The sequence below is a fragment of the Perna viridis genome, chromosome 7 (genome assembly GCF_037379345.1).
Source record: "Perna viridis isolate PV_CMFRI_1.1 ecotype Kerala chromosome 7, ASM3737934v1, whole genome shotgun sequence".
In the NCBI taxonomy this organism is placed as follows: domain Eukaryota; kingdom Metazoa; phylum Mollusca; class Bivalvia; order Mytilida; family Mytilidae; genus Perna; species Perna viridis.
Window position 1 is genome coordinate 12,156,546 of NC_142451.1, and position 21,098 is coordinate 12,177,643.

The window sequence follows — 21,098 nt, forward strand, 5'->3', positions numbered from 1 at the left end:
CATCCATACAGCGGAATTGAGATCAAAGTATCTATGTTAACGATGTTTCCTTCTTTTGGATCAGATCAGCTATGTAGTCAGCCTAATTAAATGATTCGAAGACATACGGATTTGACCATGTCTGTGAAACAATTAATACTAAATAATTTTTGCAATATTGAAATATTACAAAATATACCGAAAATGGAAATGATAATTATTTAAAAGAGACAGCAACCCCAATTGGAGATGAAAAATGTAAGCTAGCAGTCTTAATAAACCATAAAAACAGAAGGTGATGCATGTCAAAAAACCACAGAATTCATTTTAATTTCTAATTCAGTAAAAGTTATCGACCACGTTAATCAGTCTTAGTTTGTCATTTGGTTGTTACACTTCACAAGATAAAATTTAGATAGATTGCACGAAATGTATATGGAAGTGCCGGTTTGTAGATGTTTTTGGTTGGTTTCAGGGTGAGATGAATGTATGCTATTATCCTCAATACAGATCTGAAAATAGGACTATAGTTTCATGAAAATAGGGCACATGTGACCGAAAAGACAATGTTTGCTCAGTGTTTTTTTCCGAATCTTGTATCTTCCCTACCATTGACGGAAATCTCAATCCATTACCAAGTTTATAAGAATTGATTTATTCCTTAAATTGGTTCAAAACACTCAAGATTCATTCAGTTTCATCATCTACCACTGTTCAGTTTGACATCAGCTGTTTTCTCTTCACTGTTTTCTGAAGTAACCAATTATGATGACATAATCTCGGGCTATTCAGTCCTCATACTGTCAACTTTCGATTCTGGGCTCTCAATCTGGCACATTTTTCTGTCATCGGTTTTCAGAAGTGGTTGTTTGTATTTTTTAAATGTATGTATATTTGACATAGAAACGTTCTAATTAACAAGTAAAAATATATATCAAACAAAAACTTTAATCAATTAAAAATAAGTCATTAACAGTAATGGGAACAAAAAAATATAAAAATCTGAAAGAAAAAATCACATACATTTTTAGATTGCCATCTCATAAACAAAATATTATTTTTGGACGGAATGTTTAGATTTTACAAATTGTTGTACATTTTCATTTGTTCCAAAGTTAGGCACATTCAAGTCTAAAACTTGATTAAAAATCTTGCACAAAAAAACATGCCAAATGATTTATAATGAAATACGTCTAGTTGTTAAAACATTATAAAACGAAAAACGGTACTGGTTTTTGTCATAAAACACCTAATTATAACACCTTAAACCATAAAAACACAAAAGCCAGCTCTTGGGTTATTACTGGATAAATACAATAAAAAATAGACTTACTGATAGGTCTTAAAGGATCTAAAAACACTCGATTCTACTTTCTGTTCAACCATTAAAGATTCCTCCAGTTTTTTAATGCTTTCACAATCATGAAAGCTTAAATCGGATTTGCTGATAAAAAGTCTTCTCAACAAAAGTAGAATTTTGTTTTAAATCCTATGTCACAATCAAGTCTGTTACTGGATATAATATGAAAAAAAAACGAATGATATTCTACTCGCTACTCCTTTAGATTTATAATATTACCTAAAGAAAACAAGCATTATACAAAATAATCAAAGCTAAAATAAAATAAATATTACGGCATTAGTGGAACGTTGATACCACGCCACGTAGTGTGAAAAAAGGGGGATAGAAAAATGGTCAAAACGCTGTTATACGAAAAATGGATTTAAGATTTCCTCAAAATTGAACTTAATTTGAATTTTATGGTACTTTACAACAGCATAAAGTTTCAAAAAATACAATAATACGTTCTCAAGATACCATCTGGAAACTCTCAGGACAGACTGACAGACAGATAAATGGACGAACGAACACACAGATATGCAACTTTTTGGAGAGTGTCACATAATATCTGACTGCTTCGGGTGGGGTTACAGCAACCAGGTGTAAAGCAAAGAGCAAAGAGCAAAGATTTCTGTTGAAATTAAAACAGAGGAATATCTGTTCATACCAGATTCTGGCCCTGTTATATAGTGAAAGTTATAGCTTACCCACTAAAAAGACAGAATTGGCAATTTTTTTGTGTTAATTATTACAAGATTTACCTGTCAAAATGACATCACCATTCTCATGAAGTTAGGAGCTTAGCAGGTAGTTTTATTTTACCCAATCATAATGGCCACATGATTCAACAAACTATATATTTTGCAAAAAAGGAGGTCAAAACCCACCTAAAAAAGGAGGTCACAACCCACCCAAAAAAGGAGGTCACATCCCACCTAAAAAAGGTGGTCACGTCCCCACCTAAATTATTTAAACATTAGATACAATAGACTTGTATGGTTAAAATAGTTCTTTGCAGGTTTCCACTTTAAATGTGAATGAACTGCACAAAAAAATGTTTGTTAGCAAAGTAAGATATTTTACTCAATATTATGCAATTTACATACTTCTTTGAATATGTTTACTTTCAGGGCCAAATTTGGTATAAATAGAACCTACCCCTTTCATGCAAACAAAGCGATACATATATGGTAAGATTGTACACTTTCCACTTCTTCAGGTCTATTCATTTGGTTACTCTCATGCACATAGAATTGTATGAGTTTGTTCACATCAAACTGTACTAGGCAGACTTTTTTCTGATAATTATGGCTTAACTTGGAACCTATCACCCTTATTGCTAGTAAAGGGCAAGTTATGTTTCCAGGTGAAATTGATTCTATGAAGATAAAAAAGGAAGTTCAAAACATTTCTGCCTGTATTTGAACAGAAAAACTTTCCAGCATCTCTTAATTGTTTCAAATAGGTTATCGTTTGGTTTGTGTGAAAAAGATTTCATCCTTCATGGAGATTTTTTAACTTAGTCTGTTTCATCCTTCATGGACATTTTTTTTACTAAGTCTGTTTCATCTAACCTCAAGGCTACAATATTCTGGTTAAGAACACATAGGACTTTTTTATATGAAACAAGTATCAATATTTTAATTTCACCTTATTAACCTAAATTATGTAAACATGTGAAAAGATCTCGGGAGGGGTGATTTCGAGGGGTTGTACCCTCCTTTTCTACACCCCTCCCCCTTTCAAAATCTCTGAATCCACACCTGTTTAAATGTGTACAAGATAAAAGTAAGATGAATTTTCACATTTAAGGTATATTAGTTGCCTAGCAGCTAAAAAATGCCTTACGAAATGTAACAAACATTACAATGAATTCCTTAACCATATTTGGTGTCAACTGCATGAAGCTTCTCAAGTCAGATTTTGCTTTTTTTTTTTAAACATATTTTTTAGTTGATTTATTTCTAAACAGAAGAAGCATCTATGAAAGTAATTCTTCCATAACAGTTCTGTGAAACCAAACCTGAGTAAACAATACAATTAACAAATTAATAAAACTAATTTAAAAAATCACAGATAAGCTTTTGATCAGATTAAACAGTAATCATTACATATAATAAACATCGATAAAACAACACTGACAAGGCTTTCTAGCACTACTTCTCCATTTAAAAAATAAGCTTGCTCATTTCAAGCCTAGATCCCCTAATTCCCAGATCTGTAAGACCTAACTACTACTTCCCATTTTTTGTCCATTTTCCGAGAGAAACATAAAAATGCTGTGAAAGAACTGTTTTTGTGGGAATCAATTATATCATGATTTACACAATTCAGTCAAAACCTATAAATTCTAATTTGCCACAAAATCTTTCATTCTATTAATGTTTCTATTAAAACTACAACATAAAAAAAAATCACATATTAATGGAATAAATTTTAATGAAAAAAAAAACAATCAATATCTCCCTATCTTCACTAAAATTTTCATATCACCTTAGATGTATGTCTTGGGGAAAAATGAGACACCACAAAGACAACAATTTACACTAAAGTTTGAAACACTATAAATGTTTTTGCAGTGTCCTAGTTTTTGCTATTTTTTGCAGTGCACAAAACAAAACATGTTAAATAGTAACCATGAAATTAATTTTGAGAAACAAATTATTTTTCCAACCACAAAAATTTATATCCACAATTAAGTACATTAGACTAAGGAATATAGAAATGGAAATCTCATTAAGCTGAAGAATCTTTACATTCCTTTAATACGTAATTGATACACTAGTTAGTTTTAGAAACTAGAGATTTTAATATTACCATTTGTTCATTGGCATCTACACAATAAAATATATCTGAAAAAAAATAAACATTTGTCTAATCTTCATGTTTTCAGAACGTGATCGTCACAAACTCTTTAAAAAAATACACTGACTAAATGCAATCTTTAAGAAAAATCAAAAATGTTTCTGTTAAACAATAAATCATACAACTATGAGATTATATTTCAAATCAATAAATCAGTTATATTTTATCACAGTCTGATTTTATTAAGGTATTTTTAAATCTAAGTAATTCTGTATTTTCTCTATTATCTTCTGGAGCTCTTCTCCAGCACATTTTTCTTCCCAAGGACTTTCATTAGATCTTTACTCATGTAGTAAGGTTTTTCTGCGCTACCATCATTTCTTTCCAAATCTTCCACTAAAACAGGTAAATACATCACATGTAGTTAATGATAATGAAGTCCAGAATAAGAATATATAGAACAGACCAAAAAACATTTTTATTTCAATTTTAATGCTTTTTTTTTGGTTTTTTTTTGTTTTGTTTCTGTTTTTTGGGTTTTTTTTTTTGTTTTGTTTTGTTTTGTGTTTTTGTTTTTTTTTGTGGGGGTGGGGGGTTCCATTACAACTAAGCATTCAAGACTTCATTTGTTAAACAAGAATAAACAGTCAACTTTCATTCTTATAAATAAGTAAACCAATAAAGATTTAATGCACTGTGGAATGTTGTGATGGCAAAACAGCTGAAGAATGTGAAATAACAGCTCTCCATTTAAGGAATGATTGTTATATTTTTTTGGTCTATGAAGAAATAACCTCAATTGTGTGGTGTACTCTACATAACCTGCTTAGCAGATTATTTTCTAGTGTGCACCACGGGCACTGAGTTTATTTTAAATACACCAAAATATATAACAGTCATTCCTTATAATTTAACTTTTTGTTTCAAATTTTAACGAGTATTTCATCAAAACAGGTTGATGACGTCACAGTCACATTACAAAATTTGGTCCATGAGATAATGGACAAAATTTTGTATCCAATCAGAAAGCTTGTTACTTCTGAAATTAAATTATTTACAAATGCAGATAATGATAAAACAGATTATGATGTAAATATTATAAAATTGCAAAAGTGGGAGTCCATTCAAGAATCAGTATTGAACTTTCATTAAATCTTCTTTATCTGCTGCCAGTCAATATTTTAGAAACAAACCAAGATTAATTCTGTAAATGACATGAATGGAAGTATGGGCAACTTCACATATGCTACCCAGGGATGGATCCAGACCATTTGAAAAGGAAGTGTGTAAGCTGAGGTTCCTTAAAAAAGGACATTACTTGCCATTTATTGTAAATTTTTACACATTAAAATGACAAATTTTCACCCCGGCATCCTTTCACAATCTGCCACTGTTACCAGTACATGTACTTACAGAAGCATAGAAACAGTGTATCCACAGCCATACCATACACACTGAAGAAACTACTGGCTATAAAATAGGCTCCAATCACTACTAGCTGAAAGGAAAAATAATTGAGAAATCATTGATGGACTAAAATTCAACAAAACAAAGCAAGAACTAGATAAGATTTGACTCCAAATACCCACTTATGTATTAAAATTTTTTTAGAGCTTTGACATATATTAATTTGTCCTGTCATTTTCAACAAAAAGAAGACATGGGTTCGTTAGAAAAATGAAAAAAAACTCTCATATCTGCAAACATTTCCTTCTTGAGAAAAATGCTGAATTGAATTCAGGCTAGTCCCTTGGAGGCAAAGCAGCAAAAGAATTAGAACAATAGAAAGAGGATGCCTATAAATGCTTATCTCCCTAATGACAAGTGTAAAACACTACTTACTACTATGGGAACTACATAGAAGTTCAGTGATGGTGTATACGTGTTCAGCACACCTCCCTGATGTCAGGTGTAAAACACAACTTACCACTATGGGAACTACGCAGAAGTTCAGTGATGGAGGGTACATGTTCAGGAATCTCCCTGATGTCAGGTGTAAAACACAACTTACCACTATGGGAACTACGTAGAAGTTCAGTGATGGAGGGTATGTGTTCAGGAATCTCCCTGATGTCAGCTGTAAAACACAACTTACCACTATGGAAACTACATAGAAGTTCAGTGATGGAGGGTACGTGTTCAGGAATCTCCCTGATGACAGGTGTAAAACACAACTTACCACTATGGGAACTACGTAGAAGTTCAGTGATGGTGTATACGTGTTCAGGAATGTTATTCTGCCATCAAAGAAAAAGAAGGCAAGAGCACCTACAGAAAACATTTAAAGTATTAGGGTCTGGTTATGCTTAAGATAAGACGTTGCATCTAAAGTTCAGCATTTTGTGTAAAAACTAAAAATTGAGGAATATTCTGTGAATTTTTTTTTTATTGGAGGAATGCAGTGCCTAAACAAATACGTGCAATTATAATTATCATCAATCACCAATCAGTTTCCAATCAGTCATCAATCCATCAAACTGATTAATTAAACTGGTGATCACATCACGTGACCATTGAGCAGAACATATATTTTATGGACTCAGTTATTTTGTTGGTCAACTTTGAGGCATATTTACTTAATGTAATAGATTTAAACATCAATTAATTACTTTTATACTACATTTGTTTCATTTTAAAAAATACAATGTGTGGATTTTTAAAATATCTTTAAGATAAATTTAATGTAGTATTATATTGGATTCGTTCCAATGGAAATTCTCAAATTTAATGTAGTATTATATTGGATTCGTTCTAATGGAAATTCTCAAATTTAATGTAGTATTATATTGGATTCGTTCTAATGGAAATTCTCAAATTTACATGAACAGGTCATCCATCATTTCACATAACAAAACTACAATCAGATCGGTCATCAATTAGCAGTTATGGATCCATCACATAGTTGTGTGGCTCTGCTCAGGGACAGTATAATTGATTTTTTTTCTTCTCCCTTTTTTTCTGACTTCCAAGTTTTTGTAAGTAATTTTTTCTGTCTCTTTAAGAGATGATGAACGTACAACATAACCAGCACAAATATTAGTAATACAAGTATCACTATAATATACATCTTGTCCCTATATTAATCTTTCGAAAAATAAAGTTTAGACTATGAATGATTTGTGTAAAAAACTTTATTAATCTTCCAACCCCCTTTTTTTTTTTAGCCCTCAAGCTTTAGCGAATTGAAATATTTTGAAGTCTAGCCTTAGATACTTTGGACTTATTAGTCTCCTTTGGTTTTGAAAGATTTATTACCTGATGCAGCTACTACAACAAGAATACCAATAAACAGGAGAAAGTCTGTCACTTTATCTAATACCACCACTCTGTAAATATATAGACAAAAATTAATCTTGCATGTAAGTTGGAATTATCTCTCATTCAGGAGTGGATCTAAGAGGTGACAGTAGGAAGGGCCCTAACTTTCTATAGGAAAAATATTCTGCATGCTCAATAATACATGTAGCATGCAGTTCTGGAAGTGATGAATAAAATAATTGTTTGGGAAACAATGTTCATGAGTGCACTTTGAGAGTGTTGAATATCAGAATACAATGTACTACAAATAAACAGCAGTACCAAAGCACATAACATATTCACCATTACCCCTTCCTAAAATGGCACTGTCATTTTGATGAACAATTAACTTCAGCATTCTTCCAAATACTAATAAAAGTTCTAATAACAATACATGATACTGATGTACCAGAAGTGGCATATCTACATACAAATAATCTTTAAGCACCAAAATCTTAAAATAATGTAAAATAAGTAGTATGATGGACAGACAGACAGACAGATAGCTGGATGAACAGTGGTATACAGTAATATATGTCAAAAGACAGACATATAACTTTGTTTATTGGCAACTTTATTGTTTTCTATTGTTCATACTTCCAAATTATTTCTCACTAAGGCTACTGTTATGATACTGAAAAAATATTGGTAATTTCAAATGACTTTATTATACCAACCAGCTGTGATGTCGCCAATAAACAAAATAACATCAACTATGAATGTTTCAACAGAACATATCTCACCCTAATGTGCTCACTGTAATATCTCCTGTCACCCTAATGTGCTCAATGTAATATTTCCTGTCACCCTAATGTGCTCACTGTAATATCTCCTGTCACCCTAATGTGCTCAATGTAATATTTCCTGTCACCCTAATGTGCTCACTGTAATATTTCCAGTCGCCCTAATGTGCTCACTGTAATATTTCCTGTCACCCTAATGTGCTCAATGTAATATTTTCTGTCGCCCTAATGTGTTCACTGTAATATCTCCTGTCACCCTAATGTGCTCAATGTAATATTTTCTGTTGCCCTAATGTGCTCACTGTAATATTTCCTGTCGCCCTGATGTGCTCAGTGTAATATTTTCTGTCGCCCTAATGTGTTCACTGTAATATCTCCTGTCACCCTAATGTGCTCAATGTAATATTTTCTGTCACCCTAATATGCTCACTTTAATATTTCCAGTCGCCCTAATGTGCTCACTGTAATATTTCCTGTCACCCTAATCTGCTCAATGTAATATTTCCTATCTTGACATCAAAACTTATGTCATTCTGTATTTACTGTACAGTAACACCATACTAGAAAGCACTCTGTTCATATACCTTCATTTTATTATTAACTATCGCCCTTCTTATTGATGACCTAATGAAAATTAGATGTTTTTTAACAGACGGGTTGTGAAAAAAAAATTAGAAAACTCACCTGACAATATTTCTCAGAATTAGCATGAAGGCATTCTTAGCCGAAATACAGAAGTTTTTACCATGAGCTGCTATCTGCAACAAAGATGAAAACATATTAAAAATTGATCAACCACTATCACTAACAAGGCTTAAGTTCAACATACATATGTAGATTAGGAAACTTCTCAAAAGAGTTCTTACAATAAGTTTATTTCAAGGGGGTTGTTAAGGATCCTAAGCATGTAAGATTAATGGAATACTTTAAACAAAAAAACCCTAAAATATCATAAATTGTGACAAAATATTATTTTATTTGATTGATACTAGTTTTATCTAAAAATAAATTGAAAATATATGTCCATTTAACTTTACATTTATAACAACAACATATTTAAAGTTTACTAAGATATAGATTTTTTTATAATTATGTCCTGTCTATAACCTCTGTAAAGTTTCTCAAAAATAGGGCATGATACCCTGCCACATTGCAAGAAAATATTTGGGATAAAGACAAATTCAAATGGCCATATTTTTTTTTGTTAATTATCCTATCAAACTGAAATTAATTTTTTTGACTAAATAACTGAACAAAATTTGAAAAAGATCTTTTAATGAAGTTTAAAGTTATCATCTGGAAACCATCAAGAACAAACAGACAGACATGCAACTTTTCATAGGGTATCACATTCTACCAGGCCAATTCATTCAGCACAGTATAAAATACAATAAAAAGTACTTATACCAGAGTTTCAGCCCAAGACAGAATGGGTCTCAATTCAGAATTATTATTATCACTCACTCTAATATGTTCCACACTTAAAATAGTCACACTTCTCACACTTTTAGCTGAAAACAAGATCTTCACTGGAACATTAGTAATAACCTATTAATACTGAATGTACTGAAAGCTCACCTCAATGTAGGCATTTTTGTTCAGGAACTTCATAAACTTTTCTAGACACCAAAAACAACATTTCATACACCTGTGTAATAGAAATAGCAGCAAAGACCTCATAATAAACAATATCTTGACAAATTAAATAGTAGTCTTTGTAAGAATCATGCAAAATCTGTAAAATGTGATACACCCCAAAAAAGGCTACATATTTTTATTTTTGACATTAAGTTGTTTTATGGGTCTATATTATGAAATGTGTAATTAATCATTCCAATTTGTCTGCTCTTACAAGATAATCAACATTGAAAATCCAAGATTCTATTGTATTTAAGTATCATTTACAGAGTTATCTCCCCTAGTTTGGAAATCTACAGTGCCTGCGATATATTTTTTATCTGCTAAGAGCATGGGTTATATGAAAAACCACATGTCAACTTCTGTTTACTATAAGAATTTAAACAAAATATCAAAAATAAAAATATGTAGGCTTTCCAACCATGAATCACATTTGCATGATTCTTAGGTGGAGTGCTACTTAATAAATGAACTGAACATTCAAAGGAATATGAAATCAGCATTGTAATTAGTTAAACATTCAGAAGACTCTATATCAAAACAATCTATCAAGATAGTACCCTTCTAAATTATTGCTGAAAATTCACTTAAGGAGGTAGACCTGGGGTAAGGGACACAACTCTTAAAAATCATTGGAACGTTTGTATTCAGCATTTTACATCAATCTTATATAAGCATCTAATTAACTTGGATTCATTTTATTCTGCTTCAAACGAAAGCTTGAAAGGCGTTGGTGAAATTCAATATGAAACAAACATATCCCCGACTTTATGAGTTATGTCCCTTACACTTGGTCTATCTCCTTAACTTCATTTCAACTTAAATTACAAGTGGGCATGTTTTGTGGAAGAAGTATATTGTGCATTAATAACTTTGGTGCACATGACCACTAAGAAATTCATCCCCTTTGATCAATACAATACCAATGTAAATATACAATGTACTATGTTCATTTTCCGTCCGAATAATTTCATCATTCAGGAAATAAATATTTTTTTCATTTCATACAATGCTAGGAAATCCTGCATGAATAGCAGCTGTAATCAATATTACATTCAATGAGTTATCTCCACTTACTTCACAAAAAACTTTGCCACAGGATTTTCAGAGCCTTTCACTTTGTGATCAATATATTCAAGGACCACTCTTATCATCTGTATGATGGCAATAATCAAAGATCCAAATGCTAATGATCCTGTGTGGTACCTGAAAACAATGAAACAATTGTAAGTCAATAAACACTGTCATAACTTAAAGTAAGTTATCTCCTTTCTGTTGGAGTGTACAAATCAATTAATGAAAAACTGTAAAAGATGATTAAAAATGAAAATAAAATAGTTTGAGATGAAGAACAAATTAAGTCATGTAGATAAATACAAAGACTTGAAAAACAAAATCTTGGAAGTCATATCAGAGTCACACTGATTTCAAAACATGTTACCGGCATAAGCTTCTTCTACTGCCAATCCAGTAGCAATCAGGCAACATTCCTGGATTAATGGTTATAAGATAATTAATTGTTAACAACATCAATCATCTAAATTTATCAGTCCTGTAACAGTACTAACCTAAATGATCTCCAGAAGGAACCAGCCAATGGGAATGAAGGTAAATCTGTTGATTTAAAGAAAGTCCAATAATAGGAAGCAAAGGCACCTGCTAAAACCATCTGTCCGAGGGCAATAACAAAATTTATCAGCCAGAAAAACATAAACAAACTGAACACCTGGGAATATATCACAAAGCTGAAATTGAAATTAAAATTTATTTATCTTGTTTGCTGGTAAAGTAATTGTGCTGTTTTTAAATGTTACACAGTAAAAATCCATGTATTTTAACCTCCACTAATTATCAAATTTGGTAAAAAAAAAATAAATTTATATTTGTACTATACTATTATAGTCTTTTGTAGGAGTCAATATGAGATTTTATTGACCTAAGATTTTTATACTGACTTAACCTATACACTGAGGTTAATATTGATATCTTGTGTCCATAAATAAACTTATACTGTCTAATACAAGAGACGGTAGTTGTTTCCTTGTAACATAGCATGTCCAAAAATAACTGAGGCAGTATCACTTTTCATCAAAATATTGTGCATGATATCACTATGCACAGGAATGTGAACATGAAGGTAGTCAAAATAAGGTAGATCATAACTAATACATGGAATATTTTTTTCCGCCAACGTTCAAAAATCATGTTGTTGAATTGATAATATTGTCATTAAACTATTTAAAAAAGAATTTTATGGTAAAATTACAAATTTAGACTTTGAAAAGTCTTTTTCAAGGGGGAGATAATTTGCAGAAAAATGTTCTATAGAAATGAAAAAAGAATTTTAGTTATTTTAAAAATACAAAAAAATAATGTTCATTGAATCCTATTTTTTATGAAAAAAAGTCAGATAAGTGTTCTTTATATGAATTTTAAAGAAATTTATTATACCAGTTTTTTAATAGTTTGGAAAGTAGTGAAAATTGCCTGCAGAATCTACATGAAATGTAAAAAAAAATATTAATGCTCTTTTATCTATGAATTAAGTTTGCTGAACTATGTTTATTAAATTAAAATTTTACAGCACATTTGTAAAAGGTCATCTTTGGGAAAAATGAAAGAGAATCTATATGCTGAAAACATTAGATGTCATCTACCTTAATCAAACAATATCAGAAGTTATAGAATATCATGTGTCAGTCTTCATCAAATACAAATTTTGAAATGAAATCATGTATTAAAAAATAAGAGATACTTTAGGGAGTTTAGTTATAAAGAATAGGAAAAACACAATGACAAATACATGTAAGAGAAAAATGATAGAATTTTGCATTTCAAATCAAGCTTTTCTATTCTACAGGTTGGCAAACCATGGATTTAAAGTTATCAATTAATAATAAAATAAAACCTTTATGTTATTGACTGACTTACTTTTCCTCCTGGTTCTTTAGGAATGTACAGAATTCACTGTCAGTTTGGTTCCCCTGAAAAAAAAATGTTGCCAGAACAACATAAGTTTTTTAAAGTAGTACGGAGGCATGAATTTGACCAAGATTAAGTATGAATATCTTCACATAGTATTAAGTATACAACCCAATAACTTACACTATCTTCACAAACTTCACCAAAGAACGATGATGTAGCACTTTTGATCTCATCAATCTTCCAGCTACCATTGGGATAGGCATATACTGATTTGTTATTGAAGTCAAAACTCTGAGAACGACCTGTGGAAGCTAAAAATCTTCCAGATATTAAGGGAGATAAAATTCATAATATTTACAACAACAAAAAAAAAACAAAAAAACACTTGACACTGAACAAGCTTTATGTTAATGATATCCACAAGATATAGAGCAACAAAGGACATGCCTCTAATTGCCCCATTGTCATAAAAAATAATTATAAAACCTAATGAACAAAAGACAGGATAGCATCAAAAATCTTTCTGTCCCTAAGCTTGGGTATACTATAATCAAAAACATTTTTGCAAGCATGGAAAAATCATCAAAACACATTGTGGCAAAAAAAGTTTTGAGAATGTTCATAACAAAATTTAATAGCCAAAATATTCCATGGAAACCCTAAAATGCCAAAATAAATTAGTGTAAAGTAAAACTTCTTCAACAAAAAACTGTTATACAAAAGACAAGTAACCATTTAAGTTCCATTTAAAGGTTTAATGGACATAGTTTACTTTCCTTTCTTGTGACTAAAGGGATTAAATTTTCTTAAAGGATACACTGCAATGGTCAACCAGTAACCCAACACAGCAATCTGTAGTATGAAAGGGATGACTGGCCACACTAACGTAAACATCATACTGCCTACAGCTCTGTAATTCATAGTTATATCATTTATAAATATAGGAAATAGGACTGAGGCAATGTTACTACCATAGTGCAATACATCCACTGTTTAAGGTAAAATTTAAATTTATGGTGTTTGCCTTAAATTCTTTGTGTGGTATTTTATCTGTAAATTTTCTTTACTTATTCTTTGTCTTTGTCTTTCAAAATTGAAAATTATTTTAACCAGTTTTTCTTATACGAACTTTAAAAAGCTTGTTACATCAGACATCCATTAAATAACATTACGCAATCAAATTCACAAAAAGTCATCAAATATGTCAAAATGTCACAATACATTCTCCCATTGTTCTATCAGAACGTATAATCAATTTACAGTTACGACTTTTCTTTTTGTATTTCAATTCCAGATTTTAACTGAAACATTCACAAACCTTTTTTTGTTTTGTTTCCATGTCTTTTTTTATTGTTTTTAACATTACTTACCTACTGCCCTCCTTGATGAGTGCTATAGCTATTCTGATCCTCTGACACAGGAATAGTAAAATCAGCAAGATAATCAGCAGTAAAACACCAGCTATTATACCTATAAATAATATCAATCTATGTAGAATAACAATATGCTAAGGTTTAGGTACTATCTCAAATTCTTAACACATGTCAAATTAAATACTGTTAAAGTACTAATGTTCATGGGGTACCAATTTTCATGGTTTTCTTGGTAGGCCAAACTATGAAATACGGTTTCCAATAAAAAGGAGATTTCCATTGATGTGTCTACTGAAAATCTCAAAACTATAAATTAAAAAATCTTGTGTTTCTTCCCTCATCCACCAAAATTGGTATCCACGAATTAAAGTACTTTCACATTATGCATGCAACTCTTACTTCAGACAGCAATTAAATCTCATTGAGAGGCTTCTCACCATTTTTTTTTCTGATTTTCTACAATTTTGATGGTAGGAACCAACTCTTCCTCTGGCTGTTTTTGTTCATATCTCAAGACAAACATTCTGGTGAAAAAATATTTAAATACCAGACAGACAGATTTGGACATAAAGAGAACTTACCAAAACCAAGTAACATCTTTGCTTTGGACCAACTGAGATTGACAGAAGAAAAACTAATTGTAAATTGTTCATTGCTGTCCTTTAGTTGAAAGTAATTCCAGAAACAGTAGTAGGTAGCTAAATACAGAGAAAAATAAAATTATAGTTTATAATCTAAAAAATATAGTAGGTAGCTAAATAGAGAAAAAAATGAAGCAATTTATAATCTAAAAAATGTATAGTACTGTCAAAACCAAACTATGAAAATGAACACTGTCTAAATCAGATGTTCCATCATGTTAGTTTTAATGCATTATGATCTGCATAAACTGACTACACGCCAAACAAATCCTTCAGTCCTGCTTCAGTTAAGACAGTTAGATTTAAATGGATACCCCATATAATTACTTGAGAATTATCTTATTCTTGAATTCAGGTGAACTTTGTTGAAGTGAGTAACTTCTTTGAAAGTTTGTTTTCAAACAAAAAGAAAGATTTTGCAAAATGTAATTGAAAAATCAATATTACTGTTTAAGTTTTAATTTACTGTTTAGAAATTATAATATTGTAACAATTCACACTGATACTGACATTTCATTAAAAGTAACTCCTTTTTATAAATCCAGGGATGGAGAGAAAAACATAACAGTAGATAAATGACAGAAACCTGTTACAAACATAACTGATCTACCAATACAAACAGTCACAATCTAGGGTTACTGTACCTACCATATCCAAACCCACCAACAAAGGCAAAAATTGTCACCCAGACCATTATACCAGCAATCCATCTCATAATAATGATCCAGATCAGTGAAATAATCATGGCTATCAATACACCTCTGAATGGAAAAGAAATACATCTCTTTTTAAATGACACTTCATGCCTTTAATAAAGTGATTTTCATTCTAACAGAACAAAACTGCGGGATGTATATGTAATGTTAGAAATGAGCGTTTGCCCACTTGCCTACCACAGCAGAAAATGACAGTGGAAATTAAAAACTAAAGGGTAGCAGCATCATGGAAAAAAAATGTCAATTTGAAGGCAAGTTTTAAATAATTACTTCAAATTGTCCACCAGGCAACATATGAAAAATTAGAACACTGTTCATCTAAAAGATATCCTATACATAATATTCATCTATCAAATCCTTGGTGAAAAAAAAGTTAGATATAAAAAAATCTGGGTGTAACAACTTACCATATCAAAGAGTCATACCATAAGATTCTGTTGAACTATATAAAAGTTGAGCCAAGCACACATGTGGAAATTTTAGGGTACAGGTATAAAATTCAGATTACAAAATCTTCTTTCTTCTTTTCTTACTGTCGAAATCCCTATGTTCATGTTAAAAAATCAAAATGAGTTTTGCAAATCTACTAAGGATAGTACAAACTTAGTGCAGGACAGACCGATGGACAAGAAACTTCAGAGGATCTCAGAATGTTATCTTACATAAGTATCATCCACCATGTAGTAACAACATCTTCTATAATCTTCTCTGCATATTCCTTGGCTTTCAGAAATAATCCAAATGCTCTACAAAATATATGATCCATTAATATCCATTTTCATCAAAGAAGTTTTTAATTCTTGTTCTTTAGGTAAATAACACAGAAATTTCTTCCTGTGATATTTACAAAAAAATTATCAGCTAGATTATTTTATAAAATGTATTCAAAAATGCATTAAAGGTTTTGTTGAATGAGACAGGGATAGCCCATATCTCTTTTTACTCCAAATAACATAGTAAAGTAAAGATAGGGAGAAATATCCATGAGACAACCACACGAACATTAAGATAGGTTTGTCTAGCTTTCTTATTTATTACTGAAGTTTTTATTGTTCCTCTGTTAGAGTTAGAGAACATTTGATATAAATAAAATAAGAATATCAAAATGGGGACCAAGACAACTGTGGAGCTTGTTCCTTACAGACAAGTATATAAGAATATCAAAATGGGGACCAAGACAACTGTGGAGCTTGTTCCTTACAGACAAGTATATAAGTATATAAAAAAAACAGTTAAATATAACAAACAAGAGGCTCCCAAGAGCCTGGATCACTCACCTGGTTAAATTTTTACCTTTCAATTTTGTATGCTTATCATAAGGATGATTTTAACAATTGAAAGTTTCTTTCTATTTATCATAGTTTTCAAGATATCGGCTAAAAATTGTCATTTTTTGCCTTTCAAGGGCAATAACTAGGAGTCATTCAACAACTTTAATCCAATACAGACATTTGAAGGCCTTATTATAAAGACCGTTTTGGCAATTGAAAGAATTGGCTAAACCTAACAGTTATGGATATATATGAGAAAAACTTCTGTCTAACCCCTAGGTTCTATTTTCAGTAATAGTGGCCATGTTTTGGACAGACCAAAAATCCCCACATCAGTTCTATGCAGAATACCCTAAGAAACATTCACACTAAGTTTGATTCTAATTGGTCAAGTAGTGTCAGAGGAGAAGATTTTAAAAGAAATATCATTGAAAACAGCCAAAAAAATGTCAAAAAAGGGCAAGAACTCCAACATTTTGACCACAAATAGATCTCATCATGCTGAACGCTGTTGCATAACAGAATTTGGCTTAATCTAGTGGTTTTGGATATATATACAAAAAACTTTTATCTGACCCCTATGTTCTATTTTTAGTCATGGTGGTCATGTTTTCTGACGGATCAAAAATCCCCACATAAGTTATATGCACTATATCCTAAAGAACATTCATACCAAGTTTGGCCCTGATTAGTCCAGCAGTTTCAGTGTAGAAAAGTTTTGAAAAATTGTTAATGATGATGATGGATGACAACAGATGACGACAATAACAAATGCTACGTGATGGCAATAGCTCAGATTGCCTTAAGCCAGGTGAGCTCAAAAGGGAGTTTTGATATTTTCAAATATCTTAATGATTATTCACTAAAATCACCACTATCAATATGATAATTCAATTTATTCCAACTGGCCACAAAACAATTTCATACTTAATTCATCAACAATACTTTAGTACCCCAACAACAACTGTAAATAATTGATGCAATTTATTAGATAGCATCCATCTGTAAAACAATGTATTATCTGCTTCTATAATTGATACACTGGGTTTATGATAGCTTTACCATTCCTGGATTTAAGTGATCTTGGTGTTCATTCAATTCATCAATCATTCATCCTAAGAGATCAATAGCACTTTAAAAACACTATAGGCCTCATATTGCATCAGTGAGTTCATTTCATGATGAGAATTAGCAAGAAAATACTTTTTAAGTACAACTGTCAAATATCTGATAAATTCAAAACAAGTTTTAGATTATGTCATCAAAGTATCATGATAGCCTTAATTATTTTTTTTTGGACAAAAACGTAAAGTATTTCCAACTGTATTGTAGCTTAACTATCAAGTCAAAAATTAAAATTTCTTTCTAAAGTGACTTAAAAGAGCATTATTGGTAGTTGGAAACAATGCTGAGCTTCTAAGGTGACTTTCAAGATTGCAAAATTTTCTAAGCCAAGTAAGAAACCGTTTAAAAACCTTAAATATTCACCTTCTTCTTCCACTACTATAATTATTACATTTTTCATATTGATTTCAGACCATAACATCCATATCTGAAGACTGGATACAACTAGCTGAATAATTATCACAGAATATCAGTTGATTGATTAGTTGAGGTTTTATATCTTATGGTTGCCTCTGGTTACCACATAAAATACCTGTTTACACCTAGAAGACCTCCATCTTTCAAAATTCTCTAAGAGGGAGATATAGCATACTTTGGCAAACTTTTCAACTTGTTGCTTATTATATTATTAAACCATCTTCAATATCTAATTATCCAAAAAGCTTCCTCTAACGAGTCAAATTTAAAGAGGATAAAAATGTCTTTAAGAGGGAGTATGTCTCCATCCAAAAGAGAGAAGATTAATGTTATAAATAGATATAAGTATTCAAGATCTTAAAACTCCTTTTGTCTCCAGGTTTAAACAAAACTACCAAATTGCAGTTAGAATAAGGTGCTACTACTTACTCTAATCCTGAGGCAATTACATCATTTGTAAAAGCAGAACCAGAGCTGTCCACAACATCAGTGAGATTTTCACCCTGGACTTTGGTCAATAAATCTCCTGCATTGTTTATGAAATCCACCACAATGGAGGGTGTACATCTCTTGATCACTGAAAAAAAATTGTTCACTGTAGGTCAACTTAGTATGATGCTAAATGACTACCAGAAGTACATTGGAATAAAAAAAATGTAACTGTAAAATCAGTCATAATTTATTATGAAGTCATAATAGATCAAAGTATTGTGATGTCATAACTTACAACCAATTTTACTCTTAAGATTTCCTGTGAAAAAAGTTGCAGGCACATAACTTCAATGCCACAAAAATTACATTACTTAATTAAAGAACCATAGTAAGCATGTTCACAACATCCCAAGCACCCACAATTGCACTCTTTAGAAAAGTCCTGTCTCTATACCAAAAGAAAGTGGCCCCCTGACCAACTTCTGTGTAAACCAATCTTATCCAAGCTTTTGTTGCTACTAACCATTCACTGAAGTTTGAAGGTAAATTGTCAAAAAAATGAACAGGCTATCCATGCAAAAAAATGAATACAGCTACTAACCATTTATCTCAAGTTTAAAGAAAGTCAATAAAAAAATGGTGCCTCAATATAGGCTACAAGCCTAATTAAACAATTTTTCAACTAAGACCCCTTCCAAAAAAGAGTGGTCCCCTAACTCTGTTATGGGTGCAAATCAATCCTACTCAAACTTTTATGGCTACTAACCATTCACCAAAATTTGAACGAAATGGGTAACATAATGAAGATACTATTTACACAACAACCTGCTTTGAAACAATGATAGACTGACAAATGAATGGGTAACTTATTGCCTGGGATATACATAATAATACTATCAAGCTTCATGTCACAGCAACTCTCAACTAGTTTTAAAAAGTACTTTTATCTGAGGATGCAAAATTAATAGAATTTTTTCAAATTTAAGTTTTTCCTAAAGTTTGCCAAATAAGTATTGCACATTTCAATTAAATGTGACAATAAGTTGTCAGCCATTCAATTGATATTATCATTTCACAATCTGTGTATTTAAATGACCTGCATTATCTGACCCAGTTTTTGGTCTAAATAAGATGTTTCAAATAGGACTGATTATGGATTATTTTTTCATTGTGTGCATGTACTGCTGCACCAACCACACAACAGATCTGCCCCCACATTTAAGTCACTAATATTGTTAGCGACTTCTTCCACTTCAATTTCAGTACTTAATATTTGCATATGATTTGCATAAATATGTAGTTATACGCCACCAAATGCTGCAGGTCCTCACCGTGTTTACCACCATTGAGAGTCATAGTTCTAGCTTCATACGAGATAAAAATGTACCTCTTTATTATCATACAAGTGTGTTCTACATGTGTTTCTTGCTTGTACGAGAATGGGAAGTTTACATGAAATGATTGATTAGCTTTGAATGTTACTCAGTTTCCGATTTCAGGCACTCAGACTCGTTACAAGACTATATAGGTCATATGCATTAGCATGCCCCGATATTTATGAATATTCATTGCCAGCTGCTTCATCTGGTTCATAAACTGGTTCCCTGGTCAATATCATAAGAGACCCAAAGATCCCTACAACATACCTTTTCTAAAACATATCATACACGTCTAGCATGTTTTTTTCTTGTATTAGAATGGGAAGTTTACATTAAAAGATAAAATGATCGGTTAGCATTGAATTTGTATAATATTACCCAGTTTCCGATTCAAACACAGGCGTTCATTACAATTGATCATATAAAGGTCATATATATTATCAGGACACCAATATCTATATATAGCCATTCCGGTCATAACAGCTACAGAAGAGTACGCAACAATATCAAAGGAACCAAGATTTTAGTGGAAGTCACCAGATTTTAGAGCATATCACATTTGTACCATTTCAGATGTTGAAAGTATGCCAAAATCGGTGACAGTGAATATTTGACAATTAGCAACTTTGAGGACTTCAGTCTTCCATTTGATGTTTGAATTCCCATACCTCTTAAAAATGAAATACTGGAAAACGATACAAAATTAAATATTCAAATTCTTCATCAGAAACGCTCAAAACACTTTCATTTATTGTAAGACATTTGTCCCCATCTGAGCACAACTGTGGAAACCATGGTATTCAGGCCTTTTGAATAAAAATACTATCTCATAATTGCCACATCCTATGTCAAAATTAAAATATAGCTACTAGTATGTCCAAATTCACTATGCTATAAGTTTGACATAACTGTGTCATAATTTTGACAGAACTTAACAGTAATTTCGACATAACTTAACTGTAACTTCGACATCATATATTGTAATTATGACATAACAATATCATATTTTCGACAT

The 21,098-nt window shown here is 31.3% G+C and overlaps 1 protein-coding gene across 3 annotated transcripts in view; it reads right to left on the bottom strand.

The window, feature by feature from the left end:
• Window positions 1-911: 911 nt before the first annotated feature.
• Window positions 912-21,098, bottom strand: part of LOC148611357 (choline transporter-like protein 2) — a 34,164-nt gene continuing 13,977 nt past the window's right edge. For all 3 annotated transcript variants that reach the window (XM_088591820.1, XM_088591822.1, XM_088591821.1), the window contains exons 9-24: window positions 18,702-18,849; window positions 16,122-16,205; window positions 15,392-15,504; window positions 14,684-14,800; window positions 14,100-14,199; window positions 13,547-13,639; window positions 12,910-13,048; window positions 12,736-12,788; window positions 11,373-11,549; window positions 10,882-11,010; window positions 9,745-9,814; window positions 8,851-8,924; window positions 7,382-7,452; window positions 6,306-6,394; window positions 5,540-5,624; window positions 912-4,522 (exon numbers count right to left, since the gene is read on the bottom strand). In XM_088591820.1, coding sequence (XP_088447946.1) covers window positions 4,410-4,522; window positions 5,540-5,624; window positions 6,306-6,394; window positions 7,382-7,452; window positions 8,851-8,924; window positions 9,745-9,814; window positions 10,882-11,010; window positions 11,373-11,549; window positions 12,736-12,788; window positions 12,910-13,048; window positions 13,547-13,639; window positions 14,100-14,199; window positions 14,684-14,800; window positions 15,392-15,504; window positions 16,122-16,205; window positions 18,702-18,849 — 1,655 coding nt within the window. In that variant the 3' untranslated portion in view covers window positions 912-4,409. The remainder of the gene's footprint in view (window positions 4,523-5,539; window positions 5,625-6,305; window positions 6,395-7,381; window positions 7,453-8,850; window positions 8,925-9,744; window positions 9,815-10,881; window positions 11,011-11,372; window positions 11,550-12,735; window positions 12,789-12,909; window positions 13,049-13,546; window positions 13,640-14,099; window positions 14,200-14,683; window positions 14,801-15,391; window positions 15,505-16,121; window positions 16,206-18,701; window positions 18,850-21,098) is intronic.